This window comes from Pristis pectinata, chromosome 1, assembly GCF_009764475.1.
Source record: "Pristis pectinata isolate sPriPec2 chromosome 1, sPriPec2.1.pri, whole genome shotgun sequence".
Taxonomy (NCBI): Eukaryota; Metazoa; Chordata; class Chondrichthyes; order Rhinopristiformes; family Pristidae; genus Pristis; species Pristis pectinata.
Window position 1 is genome coordinate 88,345,111 of NC_067405.1, and position 13,429 is coordinate 88,358,539.

At 47.0% G+C, this 13,429-nt stretch overlaps 1 protein-coding gene across 2 annotated transcripts in view; it reads left to right on the forward strand.

Moving 5' to 3' along the window:
• Window positions 1–13,429, forward strand: part of plekhh1 (pleckstrin homology domain containing, family H (with MyTH4 domain) member 1) — a 130,323-nt gene that overhangs the window by 88,849 nt on the left and 28,045 nt on the right. For both annotated transcript variants that reach the window (XM_052020199.1, XM_052020207.1), the window contains exons 16-23: window positions 662–841; window positions 3,806–3,914; window positions 5,061–5,173; window positions 6,734–6,910; window positions 7,300–7,397; window positions 9,056–9,233; window positions 10,509–10,664; window positions 11,514–11,611. In XM_052020199.1, the coding sequence (XP_051876159.1) occupies window positions 662–841; window positions 3,806–3,914; window positions 5,061–5,173; window positions 6,734–6,910; window positions 7,300–7,397; window positions 9,056–9,233; window positions 10,509–10,664; window positions 11,514–11,611 (1,109 nt within the window). The remainder of the gene's footprint in view (window positions 1–661; window positions 842–3,805; window positions 3,915–5,060; window positions 5,174–6,733; window positions 6,911–7,299; window positions 7,398–9,055; window positions 9,234–10,508; window positions 10,665–11,513; window positions 11,612–13,429) is intronic.

Below are 13,429 nucleotides of genomic sequence, written 5' to 3' on the forward strand. Positions count from 1 at the left end.
CCAGTGCATTGGAAGTAAATCTTCTAACCTCATTTAGCGGCCGTTAACTTCGGCAAGTTAAAATTGGTCCCCTCTGTCTGAAAGCAGTTAGCTCCATAGCAGTATGTGAGATGGATGTAATAGAGTAAAATTGGACAGAGCAGGTAACTCTGAGATAACATAGGCTCAAACTAGGAGTGGTATATTTAAGACTGATATCAGGGATGTAGTGAACTTGAGACAATAACATTAAACTTGCTGCATAACTGTTTGAGTTCCTGTTTATTCAGCAATTTTGGGCTGCAGATATGGGCTCAGGTTGTAATTGGAACTCAGTCATGATTGCAGGTAGAGCTGTCTCGAAATCTTTGCTGGTTAACATTCCATTAATGGCCCTGGTGCCAGTAATGCACTCCAAAAGATATGCAAGTAGACTTCTATCACAAGAATAACCAGTGACAAGCCTGGGCACATAGAGCTGGGTTATAGAGGCTGAGGAGCCATGCAGAACCAATCAAGGAGCAATCTCAATGGGGTACAAAGCTTGCTTCCAAATAGTAGATGGTTGACTGCTTTCCTCTGCGGGTTTTGTGCTGCTGTTATCACTCCAGTGCTGGCTTTGTGTGTGAGGCATGTAAGGAAGGAGATGGATTTTGTTATAATACTCTCTGTGATCATTTAGTTCCCCCTAGGTCACCTGAAGGTCAGGGAGGCTAAAGTCGAAGAGGTGGACCGCTCCTGCGACTCGGACGAGGATTATGAGGCTGGGGGCCGAGGGTTCCTTTCCTCCCACTTCACCCTGGTCATCCATCCAAAGGATCAAAGCCCGACTTACCTGTTGATTGGAACGAAACAGGAGAAGGTGAGAGGTCATTTGGGAAGGCGGAGGTAGTTGCCGGGATTCGGGAGACTGGGTTGTAGGGAGAGGTTGGGGAGGCTAGGAATTTATTCCTTGGAGCGTAGGAGAATGAGGGGTGACCTTATGGAGATGTATAGAATCATGAGGGGTGTAGATAAGGTGAATGCCCACAGTCTTTTTTCCCAGGGTTGGGGAATCAAGAACCAGAGGGCATAGGTTTAAGGTGAGAGGGGAAAAACTTAATAGGTACCTGAGGGGCAACTCCTTCATGCAGATGCTGGTATGAATTTGGAAGGAGTTGCCTGAGGAAGAAGTTGAGGCAATAAAACAATAAAACATTTAAAAGGTACTTGGACAGGTACATGGATAGGAAAGGATTAGAGGGATGTGGGCCAAACACCGGCAAATGGGACTGGCTTAGACTGGCATCATGGTCGGCATGGACCAGTTTGGGCCAAAGAGCCTGTGTCCATGCATTATGACTCTATAATTGATCCCAAGCATGTTCGGGAGGGGGCAGAGGTGGGGGAGGAGAGTAGAAGGAACCTTTGCCAAAAAAGGTTGGCAGATTTATTTTCGTATCATCTATTTTTGTATCATCAGCAAAAAAGCTTTGCTGATGATACGAAAATAGATCAAAGCCATGTTGTGATAAGGACTCTGTGATTCTGCAGTGGGATATGGATGGATTGAGTGAGTGGACAAAAGACTGGCAAGTGAAGGTTAATGTAGGGAACTATGAGGTCATGTACTTTGGTAGGAGAAATCAAAAGGCAGATGATTATGTAAATGAAGAGAGACTGAAGGTGAGTGAAGTACAGGTCTTCCCCAGGTTATGACAGGGTTCTATTCCTGTGAACTGTTCGTAACCCAGAGAGTGGGCAAGTTGGAAATGAGGCCGTGAACAGAGTTCCCACCAGGCAGAAGATGCCTGGAGCCCTGCAGCAGCCAGCAAATCCATCTCTCTGGTCTTCCAAACACTCGATCTTATGTACAAACTGTACATAAGTCAGGCATTCGTAAGTTGTGGAGGACAACACAAAGGATCTAGTTATTCTAGTGCATGAATCATTAAAATTTAGTAGGCAGGTCCAACAAGTAATTAAGAAGGCAAACAGCACTTTGGCCTTCATAGCAAAGGGGTTGGCATTTAAAAATGGGGAAGTTTTGTTGCAATTGTACAGTGTGTTGGTGAGGCCTCACCTGGAATACTGTGCACAGTTTTGGTCCCCTTAACTAATAAAAAGATACTGTAACATTGGAGGCAGTACACAGGAGATTCACCAGGCTAATTCCTGCGATGAGAGGGTTGTCCTACCAAGAGAGACTAAATAGTTTGGGCCTGTATTCATTGGAGTTTAGGAGAATGAGAGGTGACCTTATTTAAACATACACAATCCTAAAGGGACTGGACTGGGTAGATGATGAGATGTTTTCATCATTGGAGAGTCTCAAACAAAGGGACATAATTACAAAACAAGGGGCCAGTCATTTAAGACTGAGGCAAGTAGAAATTTCTTCTCGCATAGTGTGGCCAATCTCTTGAATTCTCTGCCCAGGGGGGTGGTGAAAGCTGAATCATTAGAAGTATTTAAAGTGTGAAGGTGGATAAATATTTGATAGATCACGGAAAAGGGAGGTATAGAGAAATGGCACAGAAGAGGAGTTGAAGAAAGCATAGATCAGCCATGATCATATTAAATGGTGGGGCAGGTTTGAAGGGTCTGATGACCTACTCCTGTTCCTATTTTCTTGTGTTCTTGTGTTGGTCTTTCCATTAACATTGAGCTTTAGCTGTCTGTCTCAGTGCAGTGTTCCTCACTGAAGACAGTGGAGTCTGGCGGGTAATCAGACTTTACTGTATTGTAGGCTTCCAACCCTCCAGGGCTGTGCTCAAGTCTCCTGGAAGTAAAGATTATTCTTGAGATGGTGTCTGAAGCAAAGCAGGGAATATTGGACAGACAAAGTTACTTTAAAAAAGATCTCTGAACACATTTGTTTTACAAGTTATAGCAGTGTTGAAGGTTGGGACAAAGTTTATTTGACATTCTGTCAAGAACCATCTATTAAGTAACAAGGAGCCAATTCACTGGAAAGCTGAGGGGGACCTGGTCTGGTGACCAGTGGCTGATTTATAGACAAAGAACAGGACAGCTGAGGCAGGAATCACAATGATACTTCCAGGAGTGTGTCTGCTCAGGAACAGCAATCCTGCTTTGTCAATTAATCCCAACTGGAACACATTATAACTAAATCTGACCTTAACCATTTGCAGCTAACTCCTATATTTAATATTGACTAAGTTAGCCGTGTTCCACCAAACTTATACCTGGGAGAAGCAGTGATTATGGTGGGAATGTGGTTGGAATTTGGTATATTTCAGAATTGGTTACCCAATTCTGGTGGTCCGCTGGGTTTGAGGATCTGTGATCATTGACTGATGCATCGGCTGGTCATCCAGAAGAAGACAGTGGCACAGCTGGTAGAGCAGCTGCCTCACAGCTTCAGTGATCTGGGTTCAATCCTGACCTCGGGCGCTGTCTATGTGGAGTTTGCACGTTCTCCCTGTGACCGTGTGAGTTTCCTCCGGGTGCTCCGGTTTCCTCCCACATCCCAAAGACATGTGGGTTGGTTGGCCGCTGTAAATTGCCTCTAGTGTGTAGGGGAGTGGTAGAATCTGGGGGGAGTTGATGGGAATGTGGGGGGAATAAAATGGGATTCAGTGTAGCATTGGTGTAAATGGGTGGTTGATGGTTGGCATGGATTCAGTGGGCCAAAGGGCCTGTTTCTGTGCTGCATGACTCTGTTGTTATCTGGATTATAAGTATAATGCACTGGATTTCTAGTCCATTTACCACCATGTGACTGTACTCTGCCCCTGCTCCCTCGGCTTGCCAGACCTGTCCCTCAGGGACACTGGAATACGAGTCACTGTGCTTTCTACCATTACGTGTTGCTTCTCCACAGGATACCTGGCTCTACCATTTGACTGTGGCAGCTGGGAGCAGCCGTTCCAAAGTAGGTACAGAGTATGAGCGGCTCATTGGAAGACTGCTGGACGTCGATGGACAGTCAAGTGAGTGCCACACAGAGAGACACTGATCCAGGGGCTGGGCCTGTCTAGTACTGTCTTGGTGGATTACCAAGTGATGCCCCAGTAAAATGCCAATAATCCACTCTATGATTATTCGGAAGTCCTGATGGTTCAGTAGCTAGCTCACTGGGTCTTATTTCCCACACTCCCTTTAAGCTCTCCGGTTCATGTTTCACATGCTCCCATTAAACTCATTGAGACCCCGTTGCCCACGCTCCCATTAAACTCATTGAGACCCCGTTGCCCACACTCCCATTAAACACATTGAGACCCCGTTGCCCACACTCCCATTAAACTCATTGAGACCCCGTTGCCCACACTCCCATTAAACACACTGGGACCCCGTTGCCCACGCTCCCATTAAACTCATTGAGACCCCGTTGCCCACACTCCCATTAAACACATTGAGACCCCGTTGCCCACACTCCCATTAAACACATTGAGACCCCGTTGCCCACACTCCCATTAAACACACTGGGACCCTGTTGCCCATGCTCCCATTAAACACATTGGGACCCCGTTTCCCACACTCCTTCTGAGCGGTGGAGATGTATCCATGGGCCTGCTGAATAAGCAGATGAGGTGGGAAGGAAAGGGAAGATGTGCTGAGAGGGTAAGAGGAGCATAAATACCAGAGGGCCAAATGGCCTGTTTCTGTGGTGTGAGTTGTCCAACATTCTGTGTCTTTCAGACGGAGTGGAGTGAATTGTTTCAGCAACAAGAAATCCCTTCACATGGTCTGGGATTCAGTCTGCCATCTATTCCTCCACAGTCTCCTTCACCATCCCCAACAACTGGTGGGCTGGTGGAGGGTTCTTTGGTCTGAGCCAGCCCTATCCAATAGCCTGGCTTGGTGGTTTTAGCAGGAGATGTACTCAGGCAGTTAGCACTAGGGGGCCGTAGAAGCTGACAACCTTTCCGAGTCAGGGCACAGTGCCCAGAGTAGGGTCAGGGAGAGGCTTGGTGCCAATATTGGGTGATACCCACACTGCCTTTTGGTCAGCATCCTGGTGATGCAACAAGAACTCTCCCTCGTGGTGAATCCAATCTCTCCTAGACAAACGCAGTAGACCCTATTTCGGAGTGAGGGTACCACATGACACATGCCTCTTGCTTTGTTGCCTGCAGACTCGCCCATCTGGAAGCACCCAGTCCTGTGCTGCAGTAAAGACGGCATCCTCAATGCCCTTACCACCCTCCCCTCCGACGCACTGCAAACAGAAGCACTGAAACTCTTCAAGGTAAAAGCTCTGCACTCTGTGTTACCTCTGATTGGTGTGGAGCAGTTTGGATGTAATCAGATACCATGATTTATTGCTGAAGCTTTCTCACTCAGAATACTCCTTTTTGTTGAAGCCAATGTTCCTCACGTAGTTTGGATATTTCAGTGCAGTGTGACTGTCTAGCATGCCCTTCCATCTTTTCATTACTGAGTTATATTGGCCCCCAGGACCCCACTACTTCCAGTTTGAAATGTCTCCATGGCTGGGTCCCTTCCTGTGTCCATAATCTCCCCCAAACTAACAGCTATCCACCCATCTTGGCCTCCTGGGCAAGCCCAAGCCCTATACGTCTCCTCATCCAGCCACTGAACCTTTGTAATTCCCTCCAATTTTCCACTTTCCTCTCCTTCTCGTGGATCTTTCCGATAAGTTTGATGGAAGAGATGTAGAGAGAGGCCTGGAAATTCAGCCATGCATTAATGCAGTGTATGTGGGATCTATTGGTTTATTATTGTTACACATACCGAGATACAGTGAAACACTTTTGTTTTGCCTGCCATCCAGACACATCACGCCATATGTAATTACATTGAGGTAGTAAAAGAGAAAATGCAGAATAAAGAGTTAGAGTTACAGAGAAAGTGCAGTGCAGGCAGGCAAGGTGCAAGGGCCACAACAAGGTAGAGGGGGAGATCAAGAGTTCATCTTTTAGCATATGAAAGGTCCATTCAGGAGTCTGGTAACAGTGGGATAGAACCTGTCCTCGAGTCTGGTGGTTCGTACTTTCAGGGTTTTGTATCTGTGATGCAACTTGATTAAACAACTTCTCAGCTGCCACCTTGCATATTCCTTGAATCTGTGCACATGCTGTGCTGATGCACTGAGGCAGCCAGGAAACATGCAGTGATGCCGAGTGATGTTCCACGCCTATAACCCCACAACACAACCATGGACTTGAACTCTGACACACACCTCTCCCCTCTCCACAGCCCACGATCAGACACTTACCTGAGCTTCTCCGCTAACTCGACAATGGCAGATGAAAGCCCTTTGTACCGTCAAAGTGTCCAAGATGAGCAGGGGTGTTGTTGATAAACATGAGTTGCCTCCACTTCATAAATCCTGCACGTGTTTTGTGTGCATTTAATATACAAAAGGCATCCAACCCAAATTTTCCCAACTGCGTGACCCATACATTCAGCTAGGTTTGTGCTGGCCTCGTCTGGTTGGGATTGGGTTGGCCTCGTCTGGTTGGGTTTGGGTTGGCCTCGTCTGGCTGGGTGTGGGTTGGCCTCGTCTGGCTGGGTTTGGGTTGGCCTCGTCTGGCTGGGATTGGGTTGGCCTCGTCTGGCTGGGTTTGGGTTGGCCTCGTCTGGCGGGGTTTGGGTTGGCCTCGTCTGGCTGGGATTGGGTCGGCCTCGTCTGGTTGGGGTTGGTTGCCGCAGTTTGGTTGAGTTGCTTTTCTTTGATTGGATGTGTTCATCCACATCTTGTTCCTGGTTAGTATGACCTACAAGCCAATACGATGCCTGGATACTGAGTAATGTGCTGCACCTCACTTGTATTCTTTCCCCACAGTCATGCCAATTGTTCATCAATGTGCTGGTGGAAGCCCCTTCAATTGACTACCACGTGTCACTGGCTCAGAATGCACTTCAGGTTTGCTTGACGCACACGGAGCTACAGAACGAAATCTACTGTCAGTTCATTAAACAGACCAGCAATAGGCAGCCACACAACTTCTCCCTCATACAGGTAACCACCATTTGGTGCAAGCCAAGATTCAATTACTAATCACAGATTGGTATCTGAGCAAGTTTTATCCTGCTGCATCTGGCACTAAATTATCACGACTGAATAAGGGATAGATGCTGGGCTTATCGTTACAGTAGGCAATGTGATGTTAGATTGAAGGTAATATGGTGGGATACTACAGAGCAAGCTTACATTTTATCTTCACACATTCTGGGAATCTTCACCATTATTCAATGCACTTGTCATTCATAGCTCACTGATACTTATTCAGTTACTTTTATCAAATTTATGACGTTCAACTGAATCCAATTGAGCTTCAGTATTGGTTATAACTTTTGCCAAGTATTTAATGTAATCTCTATAATAATGGCTTCTTACTCCCTGTCCAGTGCTGGCAGCTCCTGGCGCTGTGTGTCGCTCTTTTCCTTCCCCAACATCACTTCCTGTGGTATCTCAAGCTTCACCTCCAACGCCACGCCGACCCCAGGTAGGAGACCTCTGAAGTTCGGAGCAAAGCTGTAGGGTGGGATACTGTGACTGAATAGAAGACGAAGGAACCACTTCTGACTGCTGTGGAGTTGACTAACACTTCCTCTTTCTAACGTCATGACACCTCTCTCAGTCCTTTAAAGTGCTGCTGCCCCATAGGTTGTCCCCTACCATCTGCCAATGAGACGCCTTGTAGGAAAGGATATGCAAGATCTTTTCCAATGCTGGTGTCTCACCATCACCAGTCCTGAGCTACAGAATGGGATACTGGCGCCGTAGGCAATCCTGCCTACACCTTCTCAGAGGTTGGTGAACCTCTGGAATTCTCTGCCCTGAGGGTGCAGATCATTAGATATATTTAAGGTGAAGATGGATAAATATTTGAAAGATCAAGGAATTGAGGGTTACGGGGAACTGGCAAAGAGGAGTTGAGGCCAGCATGGGGCAGGTTTGAGGGGCTGAGTGGCCTACTCCTGCTCCTATTTTCTTGTGAAATGCTAGTCTCCAGTGTCCCTTCCATCTCTCAATAACTTGACCAAGACTACCGACGATCCATGCTTGGTTTGGAATTCACTTCTGTGTTCCACGCATTCAAGTATGCCAACTTGGGTGTATCACAGCTTGGATGCAGAGGAAGGCACTCCTTCATTGAAAGGCCCAGTCTGTTATGTGCCAATAACAGAAAACTCAATCCTGTAGTAGTTCTGTTACTGGGATGGTAATCCAGAGACTGGAAGCAAACGTCTACCCCATGACCATCCACCCTTCACCATCATGATTGGCTTTTAATTGCTCTTTTTTTTTTGTTTCCTTTTTTCCTTTTCCAAAGGTGGTTTATTCAGTGATTACAGAATCACATCAATACAATATTACAGTACTTCATGACACAGTTTCAAATTATAACATGTTCATCACTATCCAGAATGTGCTCAAGGCCCATAATTGCCCTCTTGAAGCGGCTTGACCAACTGCTGCTCAGTTTTATCGTGCTACAGGAACAATGAAAGTCGGGCCAAATGGCCTGTTTCTGGGCTGCACATATTCTTTAATACCTTGCAAAACGAAGGTTTATCGTGACCTTCCCAAGCCACCTGGGGTTTAGTAACCAAAGCTGGTCTTGCCAGCAATGTCCACAGCTCAGGAGTGAATAATTAACAAAAGCAGTTCTGCCTGATCCACGCGCACTCAGTTGGACACAGAAGGGTTCAGATGTGTTGCCCTGTCTGAAGCCAAGCATTAATCTGCCCTAGTCTGAGCCACCAACAAGGTAAACAATTTGTGGGGAGGGGCATTCTGAAATAGGTTCGAATCGAGGCTTGACTTGGACTTTGGACCTATATTGGTTGGGGACTGTGCAGAAGCTCTTAAAGTCTCATTGGGATGCAAGAGATCAGAACGTGGTGACAGGCAATACTGTCACCCCTCAGTCTGAGGTGGATCTGATTCCTGGTCCAAGAGAGGAAAGTGTTGGGTTTTAGCCACCATCTTCATCCCATTCTGATGTGCCCCTTCCAACGAGGAAGTGCCACTGAAGGAATACCTTGGTATCATTTTGTAACGCATGGCATAAGTTGACTGCAGTTATTAGAGGAGACAACTGGACAGAGCCCCACACAGTAATCTGTTGACACTGCTCTCTCTCCCTTCCCATCTCAGGACGGAGATAGGTAAATATTCCATCTACTGCCAGAGGTCAGTGGAACGCACACTGCGGAACGGGGACCGTGAGGCCAAGCCATCCCGGATGGAGATAATGTCGATCCTCCTACGAAACCCTTATCACCACTCTCTGCCATTCAGTATCCCTGTCCATTTCATGAATGGAACTTACCAGGTTAGTGATGGGTGCATACACCATTAGTGAGATGTGCCAACCACTCATAAGCAGCTCCCCTACTTACGGACCAGTTGCATTCCTGAAACCCCTTCACAAGTCAATTTGTTCACAAGTCGGGGGTATGTCCTCAATATCAGGGTTACTTTTGCTGAAGCAGTAACAAGAAATACTTAGTGTAAATACCAGTAATGTGATACACTTAATGAGGCATAACCTGAAATAAAATTACAAAATTAAAAAGTAAATGCTGTAATAGTAAATGCATTTCACTGATAGAGTCACATAAAGTATGGAAACAGGCCCTTCAGCCCACTGAGTCCATGCCGACCATCAACCACCCATTTACGCCAATCCTACACAATCCCACTTTACTCTCCCCACATTCCCATCAACCCCCCCCCCAGATTCTACCCCTCACTTATGTCTTTCGGGTGTGGGAAGAAATCCGAGCATGCAGGGGAAACGCACACAGTAACTGGGAGAATGTGCAAAATCCACGCGGACAGCGCCCGAGGTCAGGATCGAACCCAGGTCTCTGGAGCTGAGAGGCAGCAGTTGTACCAGCTGCGCCACTGTGCCACCAGCTGTAACCCTGCTGCTGGCTTGCTTGTCAGGAGGGTTGTTTCTTTGGTGGTGAGTGGATGGGTCCTTATGGGCACCCATTTGCAAGTGCATGTGCTCATACCTTGGGTGTGTTAGAGTTTCAGTTGTTCCTACAATATCGCATCACCGCTTTGTGCTGTGCAGCACAATCTGGGGCTCACGTCATTTTCAGTAGACAAGGCAGCCCACGTCTTTACTGTTGTGTCACCCAGCACCAAGCCCCTTATACACAGAAAATGACCAGGTTAAAGGATGGTAGTAAATTGCTGAGACCTCTTGATTCAGCCGGATACTGGCCGTCTCTGAAGGAATAAATCACCGCGTTGTGGCATCTGCTGGTAGACTCTTGATGTTAGGTATTTAAGTCAAGGTTAGAAATTGGATCTGAAGAATTCTTTGGGTGGTTTGGTTTAAGAGCCTTGAGATTTCTGTTGAAAGTTAGGGTAAGATTACCAGTGAGAAAGTCAATGCACTGTTCCCCTTGAGATTTTCTCGATGGTTGGTTCGCCCAGAGCTGGCAGCTGGTTTGTTGGTGTCCAGATGTTGGGATGGTGTGTACCCCAGATATTGGGATCAGATGTTGGGAAGGTGTGTATCTCAGCCGTCGACACATTGCAAGGCATTTTAGACCACAGCCTCCTCTCCACTCACTGGCCATATTTCATTCAGGTTGTGGGGTTTGATGGTTCCACCACTGTCGAGGAATTCCTGCACACATTGAACCAGGAGATAGGGATGCGCAAACCTTCACAGTCGGGATTTGCACTCTTCACGGATGATCCATCCGGAAAGGATCTGGAGCACTGCCTACAAGGCACTGTGAAGGTGAGGAGCTGTCTAGCAGGCATGTCCGTCGTCCATCATCCAGCAGCCTTGCCCATGGGTGCTCCAGGATAACTCAGTCGTATCACCTCACCCATTCTTGACTTGTAGTACGTCTCACTGACCTGGTCCACACACACACACATACCTCCGTACCCCAACCCAGCACTGATGGATCCCAAAATCCTCAATAGTTATACCTCACACACGTCTCAGAAACCTCAGAAATATCCCACAACCTCGCTGTAATGACTTCAATATGGCATGGTATATCACTCTTGCTGTAACTCTGATACACACTACGCCCCTCACTGTAACTCTCTGATACACCCCACACCCCTCACTGTGATTCTCTGATACACCCCACACCCCTCACTGTGATTCTCTGATACACCCCACACCCTTCACTGTAACTCTCTGATACCCCCCACACCCCTCATTGTAACTCTCTGATACACCCCACATGCCTCACTGTAACTCTCTGATACACCACACACCCCTCACTGTAACTCTGTTACACCCCGCACCCCTTGCTGTAACTCTCTGATACAACCCTCACTGTAATTGATACACCCCATACCCCACGCTGTGGCTCTCTGATACATCCCACACCCGTCACTATAACACTGATACACCTTGCATCCCACACTGTAACACTTTGATACACCTTGACACCCCTCACTCTAACACTAAAATCTGCTATGTTGATTTGTGGTACGTAGATGAGCACTCTGTGTTAATCTGAAGGACCACGTGATGAAATACTTTGGTGTTAGCCAGTGCCTGTCTTGTAATGACAGTACATCTGGTCCCAATATCAATGCTACCAACACTTGTGATTATTTTTTGAAGATTTGTGATGTCATTTCGAAGTGGGAACAAGCCCTGAAAGAACTTCACCCTGGGAAATACGAGAGCAACAGGATAGTGAGGCTGATGTACAAGAGCCGGTAAGACCACAGACTGACCCGTTATTGGAAACGCACTTGCCTCAACAGTCTGACACCATGAATGTATTTTTTCCCCAGTCTGTGTGAATGAAAATCAGTCTTTTTTCCCCGGGAATCATTCCCGGATTAAACACCGTCACTCCAGAAATTCAACAGGGCATGACCCGTCATGAACCCCACCTTGCGGTGATCATACCTTAGAGTCTTGCCTGGGTTATTAAGCCCATCTGTGGTTGAGCATGCTCAGGACAGCCAGGTTTTAATCGTCTTCATGTCTCTCCTACCACCCATCTTCTGCCCACATCCTAGCCCCCAATCCACAACCCCTCAACTCCCCAACTGCCCCTCCCCCACCCTAAGACCACTTTTCATGAGTCCAGACCCCTATCCAATGAATCTTGGAACTGGTCATTCCTGGGAATTGAGGACTATGGGGATCTGGCACAGTTGAGACCTGAGGTGGATCAGCCATATTGAATGGCGGGGCAGGCTTGAGGGGCCGAGAGCCCTACTCCTGCTATTTCTTGTTTACCTGCTCACTCTGATCCTGTGCACACTTGGTGCAGCATAAGAGGCAATATGTCCACAGGTCTGCAAGGGTGCCCAAAACTTTTCCTTGAGTACTATTGAACTTTTAAGTTACATATCCATGACCACACCACTTACTGGTATGTGAGAGAGTAATGTCTCTCTGTGGGCTTCAATGCATTTTTTAGTACTTAGAATATACACAGTGCTATTTCTTGTATTTACAATGTACAAAGTGGTATCTATCTGTTTTATATACATGGCACTCTGTTTTGTGTAAAATTTACAGTGCTGCATCTTTCTTTAATTTACATACACACGGTGCTACATTTCTGTTTATAGTATATGCCCTAATTCCCCTTCAGAAGGTTGTGCTGTTAAGCACCCTTTTGAACCAATGCAGTCCTTCTGGTGAAAGTGCCCCCACAGTGCTGTTGGCTATAGTATTCCAGGATTTAGACCCAGCAACAATGAAGTACCGGCGATATATTTACAGTATATAGGTGCACAAGAGACCACACATGCTGGAATCTGAATCTGCTGGAGGAACTCAGTGGGTCCAGCTGCATCTGTGGGAGGAAAGGTGTCGACATTTCGGGTCGAATATGGTGTGTGACTTGGAGGGGAACCAACCTGTGATGGTGCTCCCCTGCACCTGCTGCTCTTGTCCTCCTTGGTGGTAGAAGTCGAGGGTTTGGGAGATGCTGTTGGAGCTGCCTGGGTGAATAACTGCAGTGCATTTTGAACATGGTACACACTGCAGCCAGTGGTGGAGGGAATGAATGTTTAAGGTGGAGGATTGAGTGACTTGCCACAGGACACCCATGTGTGACCTGCTCTTGTAGCCGTGGTATTTATGAGTCTGGCCCAATTGAGTTTTCAGTCAATGGTAACCCCTAGGATGTTGATGGTGGGGACTCAGCAATGGTAATGTCATTGAACGTCAAGTGTAGGTAGTTGGATGGTGCACACTGCAGTCACGATACTGAAGGTAGAAGTGAAGATTGAATGTGGTGAATAAGGGCCCGATCAAGAGAAATGCTTTGTCCTGAATGGCTTCAAGCTCCTGAACATCGGAGAATTGCCTCACAGTCCTGACTTGTGCCTTATGGATGATGCAAAGGTTTTGGGGATTCAGGAGGTGACTCACTCAGCAGGTCGCCTGCTGCATGCCATTGTATTAGCCAGGGAGACAAAAGCCTGAAAGCACATACCAGCAGGCTCAAGGACAGCTTCTATCTATCTCACTGTTATAAGATTATTGAATGGACCTCTTGTACGATGAGATGG